The sequence below is a fragment of the Amia ocellicauda genome, chromosome 5, assembly GCF_036373705.1.
Source record: "Amia ocellicauda isolate fAmiCal2 chromosome 5, fAmiCal2.hap1, whole genome shotgun sequence".
NCBI lineage: Eukaryota > Metazoa > Chordata > Actinopteri > Amiiformes > Amiidae > Amia > Amia ocellicauda.
Window position 1 is genome coordinate 33,686,615 of NC_089854.1, and position 19,166 is coordinate 33,705,780.

The following is a 19,166-nucleotide window of genomic DNA, read 5'->3' on the forward strand; positions in this document are numbered from 1 at the left end:
AACAAGGGTCAAGTCTGTATTCTTATACGCTTAGGAATTCTTGCAATTAATAGCAATTTGCATGCTTTAATAAATCAAGCAATACATCCTATGTAAAATTACATAGGGATTCCTCAGTATCAAAAATAATTCCCTACCCTAAGTAGTCACACTTGAATGAGCCACAGTCAAGCCTGTTTCAAAAGCAGTTGAACTTCTGAGAAGATCTTGAGCAGTGTGCAGCTGAGGCAGTCAGCCTGGCCGAGAGGGTGAGACGCCCACTATTAACAACTTTCAACAGGAAGTGGAGCAGCTGTTCCTCCAGACAGGTTTAAGGGGAAATAAACAAGGCCATTGTGGACATAGGTGTTCTACAGTTGATGGATCACTTTCTGTCCTGTTTACATTATTTTTTGGGCTTTGTGGGCTACTCAGTTTTTACCAGTTTGAACAAACAAACTTGTAAACTACACACTTTTACACTCTTGTTCTAAGTGCAATATTCCCAGCCGTGTGCTTTTTTTTTCTTTTTTCTTTCCTGTGGGGCTCTTTTAACAATGTTGTTTGTTGCCGGTGAGTGTGATTGAGCCATTATGCTACCAAACACAGAAGCTTTAGGTTCTGCAGCAGTTAGAAGAACCTGACACAAGTTCCACTTGAAATCAATAATGCAATGGAGACGCTTTGAAATATACTTCAAAGACATCCATAAAGTCTTCACCATGGGAATGTATATTGCTCTCATCAGTCATGTGAAACCCTTAAGTACTCGCTGGCTGAGTTATACTTGTTTTTCTAACTGAAGAACCACTGAAAGTCCTTGTTAAAGAACTCTAATTATTAACTCTAAAATCACAGGCCCTCACTCCAGTCACTGTTCTCTTATGTTCAGGTAGTTTGAATAACTTTGATGGCCTGGAACGCAGCATAGCTGCATTATTTTATAGCCAGTTAAATTTCCAAAAGTACAAGTAGACATACCATATTTTATGGGTGTAAACCACTGTAGTTTACAGCTTCAGTGCTTAAGGGTTTCTGCAAGTAAAATTGTGTGCATAATGTATATTTAGACACTGGTGCAGCTGAAACAATATTCCCCTATGTGAAAGAAAAAGAAAAATGGCACAGTGATGAAGGAGTGTGTGACTTTATGAGAAAATACTGTGTGGAACAGAGACAGTTGTTTAATGTCGGGGCTGCATCCTAATTCATGACTTGAGATATCTGTTTAGACAGGTGACCTTGATGCTGAAATTCAAATTAATTCCAAAACGTAGAGGTCCAGGAGGAATGCCTTTGCAAGGCCATGAACCAGCTGAGAGTTTTTGCTTCCAGAATTCCTTATTTGAAATTCTGGTCAAGGTCATTCACAGTATATAGACTGTCATTGCTCACAAGATGTTGACGCAACAAACACAATTTCCAAGAAGCTTTTACCTGGTGTGACTGTAGGACAAAATTTACGATGAGTGCATTTGAGTTTGATGAAGGGTAATTACTTCATGAAGGGTGTGATACTCTATGTGCATCCTAAAATCTAGCCTTTAAAAATTGACATGCAATGCTCAGCCCAACCCTGTTTATTCTTTTGGTTTGGGCTCCTGAATGGGGACCAAATCATCCAGCCAATAAAGTTTCCAAATGTTGCCAGTTAAAGACTCTTATAACCAGGACGAACAAACTATAATCAAATATATTAAACGTCTGAGAGTAATTTAAATCTTCTACTCCTTTCAGTCTAGTAGTAGTAGTAATGTACTTTATTGGACCAGCCTCAGCATACAGGCTACTTGGGACATAGCTACAGCAGCAGCAGAGCAGGGCAGTTATTCCTCCCGGGCTCTGGTCATCACTCAGGCAGGCAAGAAGTCTATCACTACACCAATCTGTCACTTTACACTCGCATTCACTTAGGGGACTTTCCCTACATCAGAAGGAAATGGGGAACTACATGGAAATCTGTACATTTTATTTATTACTTTAATCGGCGCTGAGTGCTGCTTTTCTGGTTAATTACAGCAGGTCCACAGACCGGACAAAACCTGAATAATAGTCAATTGGGAAACGTCACACAATGAAACCTCAGGCGCAGCTCGCACTGAGACTCATTCATCAGAAACGCAGATGCCTGGCTGTGTTATTTTTACCCTGCAATGCGTGGGTAGGGTGTTTCTTTTTCCTTTTTTTATGTTTTAATTCCTCCAGCCCAGCTCCACTGACGTTTTAACTCCTGACTTCTTCTCAGGTCCTCCACATCCTTATTTTGCATATCTGATGTGTTGCGCTCTCTCTCTTTCACTCCTTTGAAAGCTCAAATGCACAGTATTGTAAATATTCAGGTGGCAGCCAGGCTATTGTAAATTATGCTGCTGCAGACCCCATTTAAAGTCAACTCCCTAACTTCCACCTCCTACACAGTCCCCCTCCAGTTTTCTGTCAGGAAACGGAGAGATCAGTAACTGCAGGTGGTCAGGCAGGGTCCCTCTAAGCATCTCTTTTCGATGGGCACTCAAAATGGCGCCCCCAGCCTCTGTACCTCAGCTCCCTGTCGTAAGCAAGCAGCCCCTACATGTGATGATTGCTTCATCTGTATTCCACGTCTGCCTAGGTGACACCGGAACAAACAGTAATGAAAACAAGCTTAATAATGGTTATCCTGCTAAGAAGCTGAGCTCTGGCCTAATAAGGAAACTGGAAATAATTATCATAATTTCATTAAAATAAATATTGTGTGTTTCTCTCTGGTGTTTAAAAAAATTAAGAGGAGCAGGGAGGCTTGACAAGTGATGGAACTAACTTCTGACCCCAATTTGCTGTTAATTGCAGTCAAGTGGTCCATAGTGGGGGAAACCATAAATCATAAACAACTCTACTCCTAGGGTTAGACCAAAATTAATAGTTTGACCAACCTGCAAATCACAAAGTACAAATCTATAATTTGCATAGTCCAACCTTAACCATGGGGGGGGTTTCCAGTTTCCTAACTCGATTGTAAAGCAGCAGTCAGAGTGGTTCAATAGAGGTCTTTAACTGGTTCAAATCCATAACATTTCAAATACTGCAGTGATAAAGTGGCCATCTCTTGTTCTTCTCTCTTTTTAATTTTCTTTCCACACCAGAAAGGATAATTATCTGGATATATGTGTGTGTTTACTCAGGGTTACCCGTTGTGACAGCAAGGAATGCCTTTATGATCGATAATGATGTTCTTACACTGATGTCCTGTCCTTACCTACCTATTCCTTCTGTAGAAGCGCAGTGTAAACCCTACTATTCTGATTACTCCCCAACCCGCCTTCTCATCCACAAGATGTGCACCAGCCACTACCTGGACCTCTTCATCACTGTGGTGATAGGCCTCAACGTTATTACCATGGCAATGGAACACTACCAACAACCCAAGGTATGTGCTTCATGTCAATCACCCTGCTCTGTGCTATTGGCTATTCAATTTGCAAGACCTTTACTGGTCTTGTCTTGTGATATTGCAATGTTTTGACTCTAATCTGACATGAAAAAGACATAAAGCATGACAGATAGTTATTTAAAAATCATTGTCATTGCTATGCATAAGAAAAGACATTTGAAACATATTAAACTGGATAGCTAATGGAAATAGATGTAATAATAAAGCAATTATACCCTTTAGAATAGATGTTAATCAGTTAATAAAGTGATACAAATGAAATGAAAATCCCCTCTACTATATTTTGTTAAGAAATATTGCCGGCCACATGGGCTCAAACATTTATTCTGATATTGTAAGGACAACGTCTTTAGTCTCAATTCCTAGCTGACTTCTTTACATTTCATGTTGTTAGCTTATCAGTACAAGTTCTCCAACACCTGGAGCTGCCACACACCCCTGCATTTTAAATCTGTCTCTGCTGTGGTTCGCAGGGGGTGTACACGCTCCTCTTTAAATTCTTGTGATGTCTATCTCTGTCTCTCTCTTTCTCAACATGATCATTCTCCCATCTGTTCCAATCAAAAATACATCTAGACTCATCTAACCAAATTACTGTGTGTTTGTTTGTTTGTTGAAATGGAATTCTGGATTTATTTTGGCAAAATATATGTTTTGCTGCTATTACTGTTACTATCTATAATTGTAAGAATGTGTTTTTTCCTGATTTCTGTCTGCTTTAATACATTCACAATTTTAACAGTATGTATATTTATTGACAGTTTATAACAATGTTATAAATACATGAATAATGTATGAATAGTATTATTTCACTAGTAAAGACGAGAGCTTTACATTTTTTACTAATGTATCTATTAATCGTATGTGCATTCAGTGTATTTGCACTGAAGTCTTACATTAAATATCTAGTTTTTAAGTTTTTTTCTGAAATTAAAGTGCTTTTCATTAGTTATGTTTTTTAACATATGCAACCATGTCATGTTTAACGTTTATGTGAAATCCTCAGCAAAACAGAAATATTAATACTATACAATACAGGGAAATGCTCTATGCACTGTACTCTATTGGTAGCATGTACCATGTCAGATGCAATTGATCCCAGTGCAGTCTTGGGTCCAGTCCAGTCCTCCGCCTCGAGGCCGGCTTGAGGACAGTTTTTCGCGTCTCGTCTTTGGCCTTGGCCTCGGGGACTTGGTGTTTAAAATTGCTCACATGTAATTTCTCATACTGAAAACCGATTGCGAATTTTACTTTTTTAAATGAATCCATTTTCTAAAAATGTAATTGTGTTGAGTTAAATTAGATGTAAATTATCAGTTTTGTTGCAAACACATGCAAACTCTAGCTGGTCAGCACACGGTAAGAAAAAAAAACTAAAGCAAACCAAAAAGAAAAATGGCGATTTACTTGTTTTATTTGTGCTACAGTCAGTCATAGCTGTTTTCACAGTCTGGAAATACGACACTGTGGTCACGGACACAAATTATGTTACTTCTTTGTAATTTCTTATTTTTTGTGTAATGGCAAACACAAATGTTTAAAACTGCGTTTTCACATTGCTGCATCAAAGCAAGCAAATTGAGTCTGGACACGAAATGGACAATGGATTTACTAAGCAAATAATTGAACACACCTCTCGTTATGAAATATATATTAATGACTTAAATTAATACAAATCCAGATGTTCCCTACATTCACATGTGAATGGAAGAGTGCACCTAATATAACGGGGATGTTTTACAGTTTACAGATTATTTAAAGATGTGTATGTCCACTAAAACCTGAGCATATCATTTAAATATGTGATATTTCTGAAAATAAATGTGGAAAAGTCTTTTAGAATTTTTAGCTTTTTCTAACAATAGAACTGCCATAGCCACTTTTTGTGCAGCTCTTTGCAATTCAAAATATGTATGCGTATGTGAATTTGTCCCACATATCCGTTCTTACATGTTACTAAATATTTGAGCTAAATACATATACTGTATACTTGTAAACTCCTCAAAATTAATATGTTATAAATACTTTTTTCTCCAACTGTCAGACTTCCAGTTTATGTGGTCTATACTGAATATAATACAGCCAACATTCTGGGCTTTGTAATAAAATTAGTTATTTTGAAAGTTATAATCGTGTTGATTGCTGAAACACGTGATTTTCTACACATCATGTATTCATATATTATTATCATTATTTGTTTTATTAGCAGATTTGCACCTGATACAGCTCTCGTCTGTCTGTCCTGATCGGCACAGCAAGTTTCTAACTTTCCTGTGGAATTCAGTGTTGATCACATTGCAAACCCAGGTCTCTGGATCAATGTCTTGATCAGTCACCTGTTTGATCATGAATGATCATTATTTTTGCATTAGTGTAGGGCACTGTAGTGTTGAAAAGCTTGTTTCCTGCATTGATACGCAACTGTAATAGACGGAGCCATTTCAAACCGCTTTCATGTGCATAATGTCATATTTCAGTTTTATGCTATTTTTACAACTGGTTATTTACGTTTTATGCATCTGCTAAGAAATGTGCATATCGATATATACACCAGTTTACAGTTTATTGCATGAAGTTTATTTTATTGTTTGTTTTTTCATGCTTATGTACCCTATGCGCTCATTTTGAAAAAAATAAGAAAAAGGCAATATAAATGCAGTGTTTCTGCTCTGAAAATGTTGTGTGATGTTCATATGTAAAACTATTACATTTTATACAACTCTTTATTTTTCATTTACATCATACAGCTGTTTTATAAAGGAGCTGCACATGCAGGCGCCGTGGTTGTATGTAGCATGAAATGTCGGCGGTTCTAGTGTTAATTCAACAGAATATATAGCCTACTAAAATGTTTATAGATACATATAGTTGAAACGAACATAAAACGTGCTGTCTATAGTGTATTTGGTCTTCTGCTCATAATTATGTAAGTAATATTTTGTCTTCCTGATTATAATGTATTTCTCAAATCCGAGAGCTGTTTCCTTCCTTTATAAAAGCATTGTTAATCTATAATGATTATTATTTATTTCTAAACAGATTAACTTGTCCAGGGTGACTTACAATTAAATACAAAATATACATAAAGACTAAAATAATTGCAAGGTATGAAATAAAATACATTACAATATACAATAACTTTAGTGCTAGTAAGAGCAAGTGTCAGAGACAATTACAATAACTACATTACTACTAGTAATGAGTAATAAGACACCATATGATTCAATTTCCTGATAATAATAATAATAATAATAATAATAATAATAATAATAATAATAAATGTTATATTGCAATACAAGTATCATTAATCTAATAATACAAAGCCAATGTAATATTATTTGTTTAAATAGGTGTGTAAAATATTAGAATATTGGATAAATAATTGATCACATTCAATATTGTTGAATTTGGATATAGTCCAATTATTAAATGCAATTATTTATTTTATAAAGAGAGAAATGGGCATGAAATGCCAAATGTTACTCTTATTGATTATTATAACTGGATTTTTTTTTACAGTAATCTAAAATATTGTTAGGAATTGACCCAATATTTTGCATTGATTCGCTATTTTCATTTTTTATTTTGCTACAACATATGCAAGCATTCAAACTATTGTTTAAATGCGAGCATCCAGAGCTAGAATGGGAGAAGCTTTTCTCAGAGTGCAACTATGTAAAATGCAAGTGTATCTTGTGAGCAGTGTGGGTCTGAATGAATGTCTATCTGGTCAACATTTAATTTGCTGAGATTTCTACTCTGATGGAGTTAAGTGTTTACATTTACTGTACTTTACATTTTGGAAAAGAGCTCCTTTACAGCTGTACAAATGTAATTAAAACTGTCTACATCTAACCCAATTGATGAACTGCATGACTGTGGCCTTTACCTTTAAAATTTTCTTATCATTGACCTTGACCAGCTTGCCCTAAAAGGCTTCTGGCCTCGACCTTGGCCTTGGCCTTTTGAGTCCCGGACTTGAATCCAAGACTGTCCCAGTGTATAAAACTTCCTAGTCTAGCTTCAGGTTCTGTCGCATTGTTCCTTTAATTAAAAGCCATCTAAAATGTATTGGAAGATGCTTTTAGAAGATTGTAGTTTCTGACCTCAGTGCTGAGTTGTAATTAAATAATGTAAATCAAAGCAAATAAATGACTTATATTAATACAAGTTTTATCCATTAGAATGAATAAAACACAACCTAAAATATGTCAAATAAAATTATTTAAATGTGGTGGAAGCAACCGCTCATGGTGACCGCTATATCCTATCACTGTATGTATGTATACAGTCTGTCTATATCAGTTTTAAAGCAGATGGCTGGTAAATAAACAAATCAAATCCAACAAAACAACAAATAAAAGAAAAAACAATTGAATTGCCAAATGATTTAATCTGAATTTGATCTGAATCTGCATTTAGTTCTTATTAAGTTTCATATGCAGAGAAATGTGCTGACAGGGGACCATCAATGTACATGAATGATCCACACATATATATATACAGTGTATGTGTATATGCTGAAGCAACCCTAATAGATTTGTCTCTGGAACTATAGATTTCCTTCTATCCACTTACAGCTCTGGAAAAAATTTAGACCACTGCAAAATTATCAGTTTCTCTGGATTTACTATTTATATGTATGTGTTTGGGTAAAATTAATATTTCTGTTTTATTCTATAAACTACTGAAAACATGTCTCCCAAATTCAAAATAAAAATATGAATTGAATGGAATGGCTGCCATACATGTAGAGATGCTGATTTAAGAAAAATCTCTTAATTTTTTCCAGACCTGTAACTGATACCAATGTAGCATTTTAGGCAAACAGACTAGACAGAATAGACAGTAAATAGGAATTTTACAGAACTCTGATTGCTCTCATATTGCTGTATTCCTGTTTGATATGAATGTTAAACATGACATGGAAGCATATGTATAAACATAGCGGTAATATAAAGCATTTTTATTTCAGAAAAAAAAAAGTTTATATTTTATGGTAAATAAATTATAAACTTATAAAGCTGGTAGTTCACACAACTACGCTACCGTTCAAAAGTTTGGGGTCACTGAGAAATGTCCTTATTTTCTTATTTTTTTGTCAATTAAAATAACATAAAAATGATCAGCAATACAGTGTAGACATTGTTAATGTTGTACATGACTATTGTAGCTGGAAATGGCTGATTTGTAATGGAATATCTACATAGGCGTACAGAGGCCCATTATCAGCAACCATCAGTCCAGTGTTCCAATGGCACGTTGTGTTTGCTAATCCAAAATGGCCAGAAACAAAGAATGTTCTTCTGAAACTCATCGTTTGTTCTGAGAAATTAAGGCTTTTCCATGCGATAAATTGACAAGAAACTGAAGACAACGCTGTGTACTACTCCCTTCACAGAACAGCACAAACTGGCTCTAAGCAGAATAGAAAGAGGAGTGGGAGGCCGCGGTGCACAACTGAGCAAGAGGACAAATACATTAGAGTGTTTAGTTTGAGAAATAGATGCCTCACAGTTCCTCAATTGGCAGCTTCATTAAATAGACCCCGCAAAATACCAGTCTCAAATTCAACAGTGAAGAGGATGGCAGTTGACTCCGGGATGCTGGCCTTCTAGGCAGAGTTGCAAAGAAAAGCCATATCTCAGACTGGCCAATACAAAGAAAAGATTAAGATGGGCAAAAGAACGCAGACACTGGACAGAGGAAGACTGGAAAAAAGTGTTATGGACAGATGAATCTAAGTTTGAGGTGTTCAGATCACAAAGAAGAACATTCATGAGACCAAATGAAAAGATGCTGGAGGAGTGCTTGATGCCATCTGACAATCATGGTGGAGGCAATGTGATGGTCTGGGAGTGCTTTGGGCAATTTGTACAGGTTAAAAGGGATCTTGAAGAAGGAAGGCTATCTCTCCATTTTGCAACGCCATGCCATACCCTGTGGATGGTGCTTGATTGGAGCCAATTTCCTCCTACAACAGGACAATGACCCAAAGCACAGCTCCAAACCATACAAGATTTTTTAGGGAAGAAGCAGTAAGCTGGTATTCTGTCTACAATGGAGTGGCCAGCACAGTCACCGGATCTCAACCCTATTGAGCTGTTGTGGGAGCAGCTTGACCATATGGTACATAAGAAGTGCCCATCAAGCCAATCCAACTTGTGGGAGGTGCTTCCAGAAGCATGGGGTAAAATCTCAGATTACCTCAACAAATTGACAACTAGAATGCCAAAGGTCTGCAAGGCTGTAAATGCTGCAAATGGAGGATTCCTTGACGAAAGAAAAGTTTGAAGGACACAATTATTATTATAATTCATTATTTCTAACCTTGTCAATGACTATCTTTCGTATTCAATTTGCTATATTTTGTATTCAAACAAAATTCATTTATGTTTTCATGGAAAACAAGGATATTTCTAAATGACCCGAAACTTTTGAATGGTAGTGTATATATAAATTAACTAATAACAGCAGGAATTTTTGTTGGCATTGTACAATATAAAACAAACAATTCTGATGCATGTTTAAGTATAGCAAACCTCAGAATCTGTCATTATAAATTATGTTTTTATAAATATTCACATTTTGTTATAAAGGGAAAAAAAAAAACACAAACGCCTCTTGCTGCCGACTGTATTTAATCATTGTATAATAATAGGAGGCGTGTTTCCCAAGTGCTTTGCAGATATACAGTACTGTGCAAACGTTTTAGGCAGGTGTGAAAAAATGCTATAAAGTAAGAATGCTTTCAAAAATAGACATGTTAATAGGTTATATTTATCAATTAACTAAGTGCAAAGTGAGTGAACAGGAAAAAAATCTACATCAAATCAATATTTGGTGTGACCACCCTTTGCCTTCAGAACAGCATCAATTCTTCTAGGTACACTTGCACACATTTTTTGAAGTAACTTGGCAGGTAGGTTGGCCCAAATATCTTGGAGAACTAACTACAGTTCTTCTGTGGATTTAGGCAGCCTCAGTTGCTTCTCTCTCTTCATGTAATCCCAGACACTCAATGATGTTGAGATCAGGGCTCTATGGGGGCCATACCATCCAGGACTCCTTGTTCTTCTTTACGCTGAAGATAGTTCTTAATGACTGTCGCTCTATGTTTGGGGTCGTTGTCATGCTGCAGAATAAATTTGGGGCCAATCAGATGCCTCCCTGATGGTATTGCATGATGGATAAGTATCTGCCTGTACTTCTCAGCATTGAGGAGACCATTAATTCTGACCAGATCCCCAACTCCATTTGCAGAAAAGCAGCCCCAAACTTGCAAGGAACCTCTACCATGCTTCACTGTTGCCTGCAGTTACTTATTTGTGTGCCGCTCTCCAGCCCTTCGGTGAACAAACTGCTTTCTGCTACAACCAGATATTTCAAATTTTGACTCATCAGTCCAGAGCACCTGCTGCCATTTTTCTGCACCCCAGTTCCTGTGTTTGATATAATAGTTGAGTCGCTTGGCCTTGTTGCCACGTCGGAGGTTATAGCTTTTTGTCCGCAAGTCTTCCATGAAGGGCACTTCTGACCAGACATCTCCGGACAGTAGATGGGTGTACCAGGGTCCCACTGTTTTCTGCCAATTCTGAGCTGATGGCACTGCTGCACATCTTCCAATTGCAAAGGGAAGTAAGCATGATGTGTCTCATCTGCTGCAGTACGTTTCTTTGGCCGACCACTGTGTCTACGGTCTGCCTTGACATTTCTGCCTGAGAGAGACCTTATCTTGTTGCTGTGCTCAGTCTTGCCATGGTGTATGACTTTTGACAGTAAACTGTCTTCAGCAACCTCACCTTGTTAGCTGAGTTTGGCTGTTCCTCACCCAGTTTTACTCCTCCTACACAGCTGTTTCTGTTTCAGTGAATTATTGTGTTTCAACCTACATATTGAATTAATTATCATTAGCACCTGTTTGGTATAATTGTTTAATCAATCACCTGATTATATGCCTACAAAATCCCTGACTTTGTGCAAGTGTACCTAGAAGAATTGATGCTGTTTTGAAGGCAAAGGGTGGTCACACCAAATATGGATTTGATGTAGATTTTTCTTCTGTTCACTCACTTTGCATTTAGTTAATGTAGAAAAATGGACACAGAAAAATGCTCAATGCTCAAAGCCAAAGTGATATTTTGAGATATCTCAAATAGTACAGAAAGTCAGTTTGAGATATCTTAAATTGAATTTGAGATATCTCAAATAGGACATGAAGTCAATTCGTCAGGTGTGGCACTTATGGCATCTCTAGGTGATAAAAAGTGGGAGAGCAGATAGTGCTGCAGTATCTTTACTGCGATGGACAAATCCACGCTACAGGGGCGTTAAACTCTGCTTCTTCCTCCTTGGCCAAACTAACAGCTTTCAAATTACCCTCATTAGAGATCAGTGTGAACATTATGCGGACTGACAGAGTGAGCGCGGGATCAGCAGTTACTCTCGACAGGCTGCTGCCAGACACACAGATTTACATCTTGCTTTTTCCAAGATGTATTCCCCTGTAATTCATCATAAAAGTTGCATAACATTTGTGTTACGAACATTTGCTGCCTATTTCTATTTGATAAGGAAAGGGGGTGGGTGTGGTTTATAAGTGTAATGACTTCAGTCTTCTCCATATGGTTTCTTCTTACTTTCAATTTGGAATCTGTATTTTCTTCTTGTTGTTATAGTCCCCCTATTTAAAATCTCCCAAAACAAATTGGCTCACCATGGCGGGGGGCCCTTGTACTAACACAAGGGAGTCGCTATCATCTCTCAGGCATCCTCCAAAAACTGCTCAATGACGCTGTGCGCTTCCTTGCACCATGTCCACAGAGTTACAACATCATGGGGGGTGCTGGCGCAGTTCTCATGGATAACACTGTAGGCTCCTGGTAAATTATGCAAGTGGCAGTGTCCAGCCAAGGCACCCCAGGCTGCCTTCAAGCGCCCTTCATTTACATTTGACTATCATGCAGCACAAATTGGAAGCAGGTCAAGTTAAGGTTTCAGTCAAGTAAGTTTATCACGTAGGCCCTCCAAAATTATAATTGTGTATAACATTAGGATCCAGCCCAGAAATGTAAATTGCTCCATTCAGCAGGCGATTTTCCATGGTGGGACTGTGGGATTTCAGTATGAATTATATATTACAAGATTTCATTTAAATTTAAACTTGGATATCCTTACTCATAAATTCTGTATGATTAACTAACAGGGTGATTCTAACAACGATTTTCTCCAGTGCTTGCAGTTCTAAAAAATATATATTTTAGAAACATTAGCAGGTGTAGGATCTCACCCATAGCATGGTAGTCCTGGGAGTAGAGCCATTTCTGTAACAAAATCTTAATACCCAGTGACCTCTAAATGATGATTTGTATTTGATGTGGAGATTAACACCAACTTTGACACACCTCTCCAGGACCAGCTGTCTTTTTCTCTTTCCCTTTTTCTCTGAACTATCTTAATTTGACAACTCACCCATTTCACCAGCCTCCCAATCCTCAAAAGAGAATGACTTATAAAATATTGAAAGAAACCTCGAGATGGGAAAAGCAGTGAAGGAGAAAAAAAAAACATTAATGAGCCTCCTTTGTTTTGCAGTTATCTCAACACCTTTGCATAATGCAACATAGATAGTTCACTTTAAATATTAAGACAAACTTATTTTTCCTTGACTTTGACTTTCCCCCATCTATAATTTCTGAAACTCAGAGAGGGGAAAAAAGGCCTATTAAGCAGTAGCTGTAACACTTATCAGAAATGGGACAATATGAGCATTTGTTAATATACAGTGCTATACATGGAGTACGGAATCTCATAGAACACCCCCCGGATTAACTGTTCTAGCCAGTGAATATGGCTGCACTAAAAACGCCTTCTAGAGAAATAGCACATACCCGGTACCAACAGTTAGGCTATAAATCCAGTTTAATATCAGGAAATTAATGCTGTTGATAAAGGTTGATTTTATCTCCACCGCGAATGATTCGGGTCTCCATATTAATTCACTCATTGTGGACCATTTGCTGTAATCACCACATTCTGACAATTAAACAAAGTGTCACTGTCTAATCTCTCCTCCAGGTTTTAGATGAAGCTCTGAAGATCTGTAACTACATCTTCACCATAGTCTTCGTTCTGGAGTCTGTCTTTAAACTGGTGGCTTTTGGGTTCCGGCGATTTTTTAAGGACAGGTAAGAACTCTGTCTTGCTGAAAACCCCATGGAGATGCCATCATATTTACAACATGTATTCATACACTAAAGTGGACATTTAAGGTAGTCCCAGATAAAAGTGTACATCCAGTTATACTTCCAAGAAGTTCCTCTCTGTTCATATGGTGTACAGTTTTAAACTGTTTTGAACATGACTGCATACAATGTGATATTGCAATATACATCAAACTTCTCAATATCATTGCACTCCCAGTCTTGGTCTTACAAAGATAGTTTGTGTATCAACTGTACAACAAACTAACCAATGCTGACTAGTTTCTTGTTGTACTATCCTGCAATTTGTAAGAACAATATTCTAGAAAGTACCTCTTTCAAATTATGGTCTATGTCAGTATAAATAAAGTAATACATACTCAATTTGTAAAAGTTGTGTATCATACAGATAGTACCCAGCTTGCGATCACAAGGTTTATTTGGTAGAGACCTTCTCAAGCTTCAAGAACAGCACCAGTGCATGTTATTGTCCATTCACTATCTGCTGTCCTGTGCTTGGGACCTTTGTTTGTCTCTATAGGTGGAACCAACTCGATCTGGCCATTGTCCTTCTCTCCATCATGGGCATCACTCTGGAGGAGATTGAGGTCAATGCCTCCCTTCCCATCAACCCCACCATCATCCGCATCATGAGGGTCCTGCGCATCGCCAGGGGTGGGTAGCTGGCCGCGGGGTCAGAGCCTGCCTCCACACCGTCAACAACGGTTACAGTGTGAGAGAGACAATCTGCTTTAGAGAGAGAACTGTTGGGATAACATTTAAGTCCTTAATTGTTATGGTTTCATCATCTAGGGAGGAATCCATGTTTATTCTGCCCTCCAGATGGTACACCGCAAATTAATTAAAGGAATGAGAACCTGGCTGTAGAGCTGTTAATTGGTGCTGCACCGATTGATCACCCACTTCTTATGTGGTATGTGTATTGATCGCTCCTTGGTGACAATCACTGAGACAGTGCACCTGTGCTGTACAGCCTCTACTTTTTTCACACAAGCTCACTTTGTGAAGAGATCCCAAAATTTATACTTAAATAGAATGCTTTTTAAGTTGATTGCTTTCTTTTTCCAATGTCACCAACCTTATAATCTCTCTTAGAGCCCAAATTACCACTTGTAATTTGTCCACCCCTCTGTTTAACAACTAACATATTATCTACTTAAAGCATTACAGAAGTGCAGTAATACTATCAGTACAAAATACAATCAGCACACATTCTAGTACAATGAGCTAACAAGTGCAGACGTCATACAGTTAAGTCCTAGGTGCATGCTAAAAGGAGGGGTAGGCATTGGAGAAGTCACAGTAAAATGATAACATTTTACTAAATTGTTAACAATTTTAAAAACTGTGCACAACCAGTCAAATGCCTAGGTAGTCAGATACCATGTACCTAATTTCATAGAAATGGTGTTTACTGGCCTCCAATGTATATCTTAAGCCTCAAATTTGGACTTACTATACTTCCTCCTGGAAGTACTTGAATTGGAATCCAGTTTTACACTTACCCATTCATTCACAACAAGAACCAAGGACATTACAACTGTGAAGAGGCATCACAACATACTTGTTTCAGACTAGTGCCTTTTATCCTGTTTGAATATTCCATCCAAATCTACTTGCCTATTTTTGATACATCCAGTTTTGATATAGCCCTAGGGAAGGTAGCACAGTGTTAGGACCAACTTAAGCTATGTCGTGGATGAATATCGTGATCAACTGATTTAACAAAATGTGGAAAGAACTGGAAAAACAGTAACCTTGAGTATTTTTAACACACTGACAGCCTATGAATATGCAATATGGAGCAATTCTGCTTCAAGTGAGTATCGAATTCTAGCACTGATCTTCAATTTTGAATGTTGTTGCTTTTTAACCACACCCAGCTGATACTGTTTAAAAAATACAGGTTTTTTTTTAATATAAGGGAGAGGAACAGGAGATCTCAAATTAATCAAAAATAAATGTAAAAAAATAAGATAAATATTTGATAAAGCTGCCAGGGGAAAAGACTGAAATCCTAATGTCAGCTGAGGGAGTTGTTATGTGCAGCAGAAATGCAATAATGTTGCATTTGCAATATTTTGTGAGGTTATGAAATAATAAATCCAATGTATGTCATGTGTTGAACGTGGCAGTGAGTGCTCCTGCTTGAATAGCCTACCATAGTGGCTTGGGTGAGCACACTTTCCTTTATATTTAAAAACATGATGGTTCGAGCAAAAGAATAACCTGAAGTCCTCTTTCAGTTTTTGGAAACAGTTCCTGAATATTTTCTTCCTTATTGCAAATTATTGAACATGCCTCCTGCTGCCTCATTCCCTTATTTCTGAAGTGCAATTTAAACATAATTGTATATTTACATTGATTTAATATTCTTATTGCTGGGTGGCTTTTTGTGAGTTCTGTGAAACTTGACAATTTGATTGTAATTCCTTGGTGAGCCAGTAGATCCTGTCCTTTCCTCAGTGCAGTTTGCAGTGTGTGTTAGTGACTGCCTGTGTTCTCTGTAGTGCTGAAGCTGCTCAAGATGGCTGTCGGGATGAGAGCCCTGCTGGACACTGTGATACAAGCCCTGCCTCAGGTAAACCTCCACTGGTTTATTTAATCTGAGCTGCCACTGTGTTCCCTGAGCTCACACCTGTACCCACGTTTGTTGTACCACGTTTTCCTACAGCTGCAATTTTCACACCCCTGGAAGGCATTTGGGTTTGCTGGAGAGTGTCTTACCTAAACTCAGTTACTTCACAGGAGCATTTGTTGAATTAATCATTTAGAATTTTTCAGTTCATGATTTATTCAGAACTGATTTCACATGTACTCTGCTGTTGAGTAACTGATAGGGTTTTTCTGTCCAACTGAGCAATTCCAAAAATGAATTGATGGATTCAGTTAAGTAATGGAGAGCTCACTTGGTACGCACACAGAGGCATAAAAATCCTTTCCAGGATTAGTTTTTGTTTTTGTTTTTTGTACTTACCCATATTTTGGGGGTCTCTTTCAATTCAAAAAACAGTCCTTATTATGGGAAATGCATAACACATGTGGACGGTTCTGAGACTTTGTTAAAGCTGACAGTGGGCTCTTCTGTGGGGGAGAAGCTCAGCTCTTGCTTCTACTCCTTCTCTGAATCACACTGAAGTAACTCCCTCTTTTGCTTCTCAGCTTCGTGGGACACAGTTGTGAGTATATCTTCTATGCCTTAAGAGCTTGTTACTGTGTAAAAAAATATTTATTCTGGTACAGTGTGATACCCGCTCCTGCATGTGCAGTGATAGCTGGCTTTCGCCCCTTCCAAGGGTTCTGGTACTAACTGTACGGTATGGTACTGTCAGTATCATTTGGCGATTGGACTTGCTGGCAGCAGATCTCCTCTCCAGCTGTGGCACCTGAACCCCTCACTGTTCCAGTTGTGGGTCTGGCTCCTGAACGCTGAACACCACTTGGCCTTAGGCCTCTCAGCAGTGGTGATCTGCACTCTGCAGAGTGCCAGACCCCCCTCTATTGGGTCACAGAACACATACATGGGGCGGCTGGATTAGTACAGTTGTCAGCTGAGGGCCAGGACCCAGTGACCTGCCCCCTCGCTATGATTTGGCATGTTCTTTTAGAAACTTCTTGATGAGGGGAACAAAAAAATCAACTCCACACTCAAAGTCTGACTGGCACCCATTTCAGATCTGACAGGAGTGAAGAGTTTAGAGTAAGAGTTGATGTGTCTCTCCTGGAGCTCACTTCCTGGCATGACACAAATTATTCAGGGCACCTGGCCTCACTTTGTGGAATCTTGCCACTGTTCTTGAAACCCTCACAAAGTGCCTTTGGAGTCTGTCCACTCCATGGAGCTGAAGTTTCTGTTGGCTATTGCATTAGTATAGCACATTTGTGAGTTCCTCAGGGGTGCATCTGTGTCAGACATTCTTAACATGGCTAGCAGGTCTAATATCCTACAGTGCTAGTACTGGTAATGAAAATTATTTGTTTTCGTAACCTGAGACTCCTTGTGCTAGTCACACCTTGAGTATATTCATATCACAGTGTGGTGTGTATCCCTGTGCTGGCTGATGCACTATGGTCGCTAGCAATAGACCCTAATCATTTGCCCTCTGACCTCTATCTGTCCCTGGCGACAGCCGGGGCATGCTGTTCCCATACTGAGGACTGTTTTTCGAATGGAAAGAGATCTTTAGGATGTAGTGCAACCCTTATTCTCTGAACCATGAAAGAAAGTCATCAAACTTCAAGGTCGCTTCAGCAGCCATCTGGCTTAAGAAGCAAAAGATCTTCAGTGCAGTTTGGGGAAGAGGCAGGAACTAGAAGTGGGCTTCTCCAGCGCCCCACAGTAGGGCATGTCGGCAACTTTGACATTAAGTCTCAAGACCTCCCCACATGAATGACACATATCCCAGACTGATGACTGTTTTTCTTTGTCAGAGAACCAGGGTTGTGTGGTAACCTAATGTTTTAACGCTAACCCTTGGGAAGCCCTGTCTCTTTTTGTTTTTCCCTACTGAACACTTACTGAACTCTTAATTTAACATTCTCTTTGCTTAGGTCTTATAATCTGTATATTTAAAGAAAAACAAAAAAGTTGAATGATGTTATAATTTAGCACTTACCCTGAAGGAAGAGATGGGATTTAGAACTTGCCTCATTTATTATTGTGTGGATTGGAAGCCATTAGGCCCACGCAGAACTGAAGTAAAGTTATTAAGGGACTGTTTGATGCAGTGTAATTCCCAATCTGCATCTGTGCATCCTTAATTGGTAGCCTAGTAAGAGTTGTCAGACAGAGGTGAGTTATTAAACAGGTTGAAGTCAAACTGAAGGGGGTTTTATTTGCTAAATGTCTTGGCAAACATTTACCTGCAGCAGGATATTTCTAAATACACGAACCAGCTCCATTCTGATTTTTTCTGCAAAACTAAAGAGACCCAGTTTCTTTAATAAATCCTTACATATAACATTGCTACAAGGACTGAGATTTACCTAGTTGTTTGGACTGATCCCAGTACAGCAATGTACTCTCTGTAACCTAGTAGCAGGAGTTGTACATTCGAAATTAGCTCTTTTAAAGCAGAGACTGCAGCCCTGATTCAGCCCAAAGATTGCTAGTCTAGTGCAGATGAGGGATGATTTGCCCAGAGATGTGCTAGTACTTGATTGCCACATCCTACAGATGCTTTTCTGTGTACAGCGATCCCCTGGCCTGATGAGAACAGCTTTTTGTGTGTGTGTCTGGTCTGCAAGGAGGATATTTCATGTTTGGTGTTAGCCAAAGACTACTTCTTTCATTTGCTCTTTTTTTGCATGACAATAACAAAGATGTCTGCCCTCCACACAGTCGCTTCAATCTCCTTGTAGAGTCCTGATTGGGTTTCATCTTTTTGTTAGGAACATGGTTTGGGTAATTAATCTATATGTTGGTGTTATTAAGTCAAGGTAGGCCAAGTGGTTTAGAATGCAGTCTATTAGAATGCAGTCTGGTTGTTGGTTTGCTTGTGTTCTGGCTCGGAGACACTCATGCTTATCAACCATTA

The 19,166-nt window shown here is 38.4% G+C and overlaps 1 protein-coding gene across 4 annotated transcripts in view; it reads left to right on the plus strand.

Annotated features, from left to right (window-relative positions):
* The window catches only part of cacna1g (calcium channel, voltage-dependent, T type, alpha 1G subunit), a 198,530-nt gene that overhangs the window by 153,569 nt on the left and 25,795 nt on the right, over positions 1-19,166 (plus strand). For all 4 annotated transcript variants that reach the window (XM_066704863.1, XM_066704859.1, XM_066704860.1 and 1 more), the window contains exons 24-27: positions 3,231-3,382; positions 13,484-13,593; positions 14,150-14,283; positions 16,140-16,210. In XM_066704863.1, the coding sequence (XP_066560960.1) occupies positions 3,231-3,382; positions 13,484-13,593; positions 14,150-14,283; positions 16,140-16,210 (467 nt within the window). The remainder of the gene's footprint in view (positions 1-3,230; positions 3,383-13,483; positions 13,594-14,149; positions 14,284-16,139; positions 16,211-19,166) is intronic.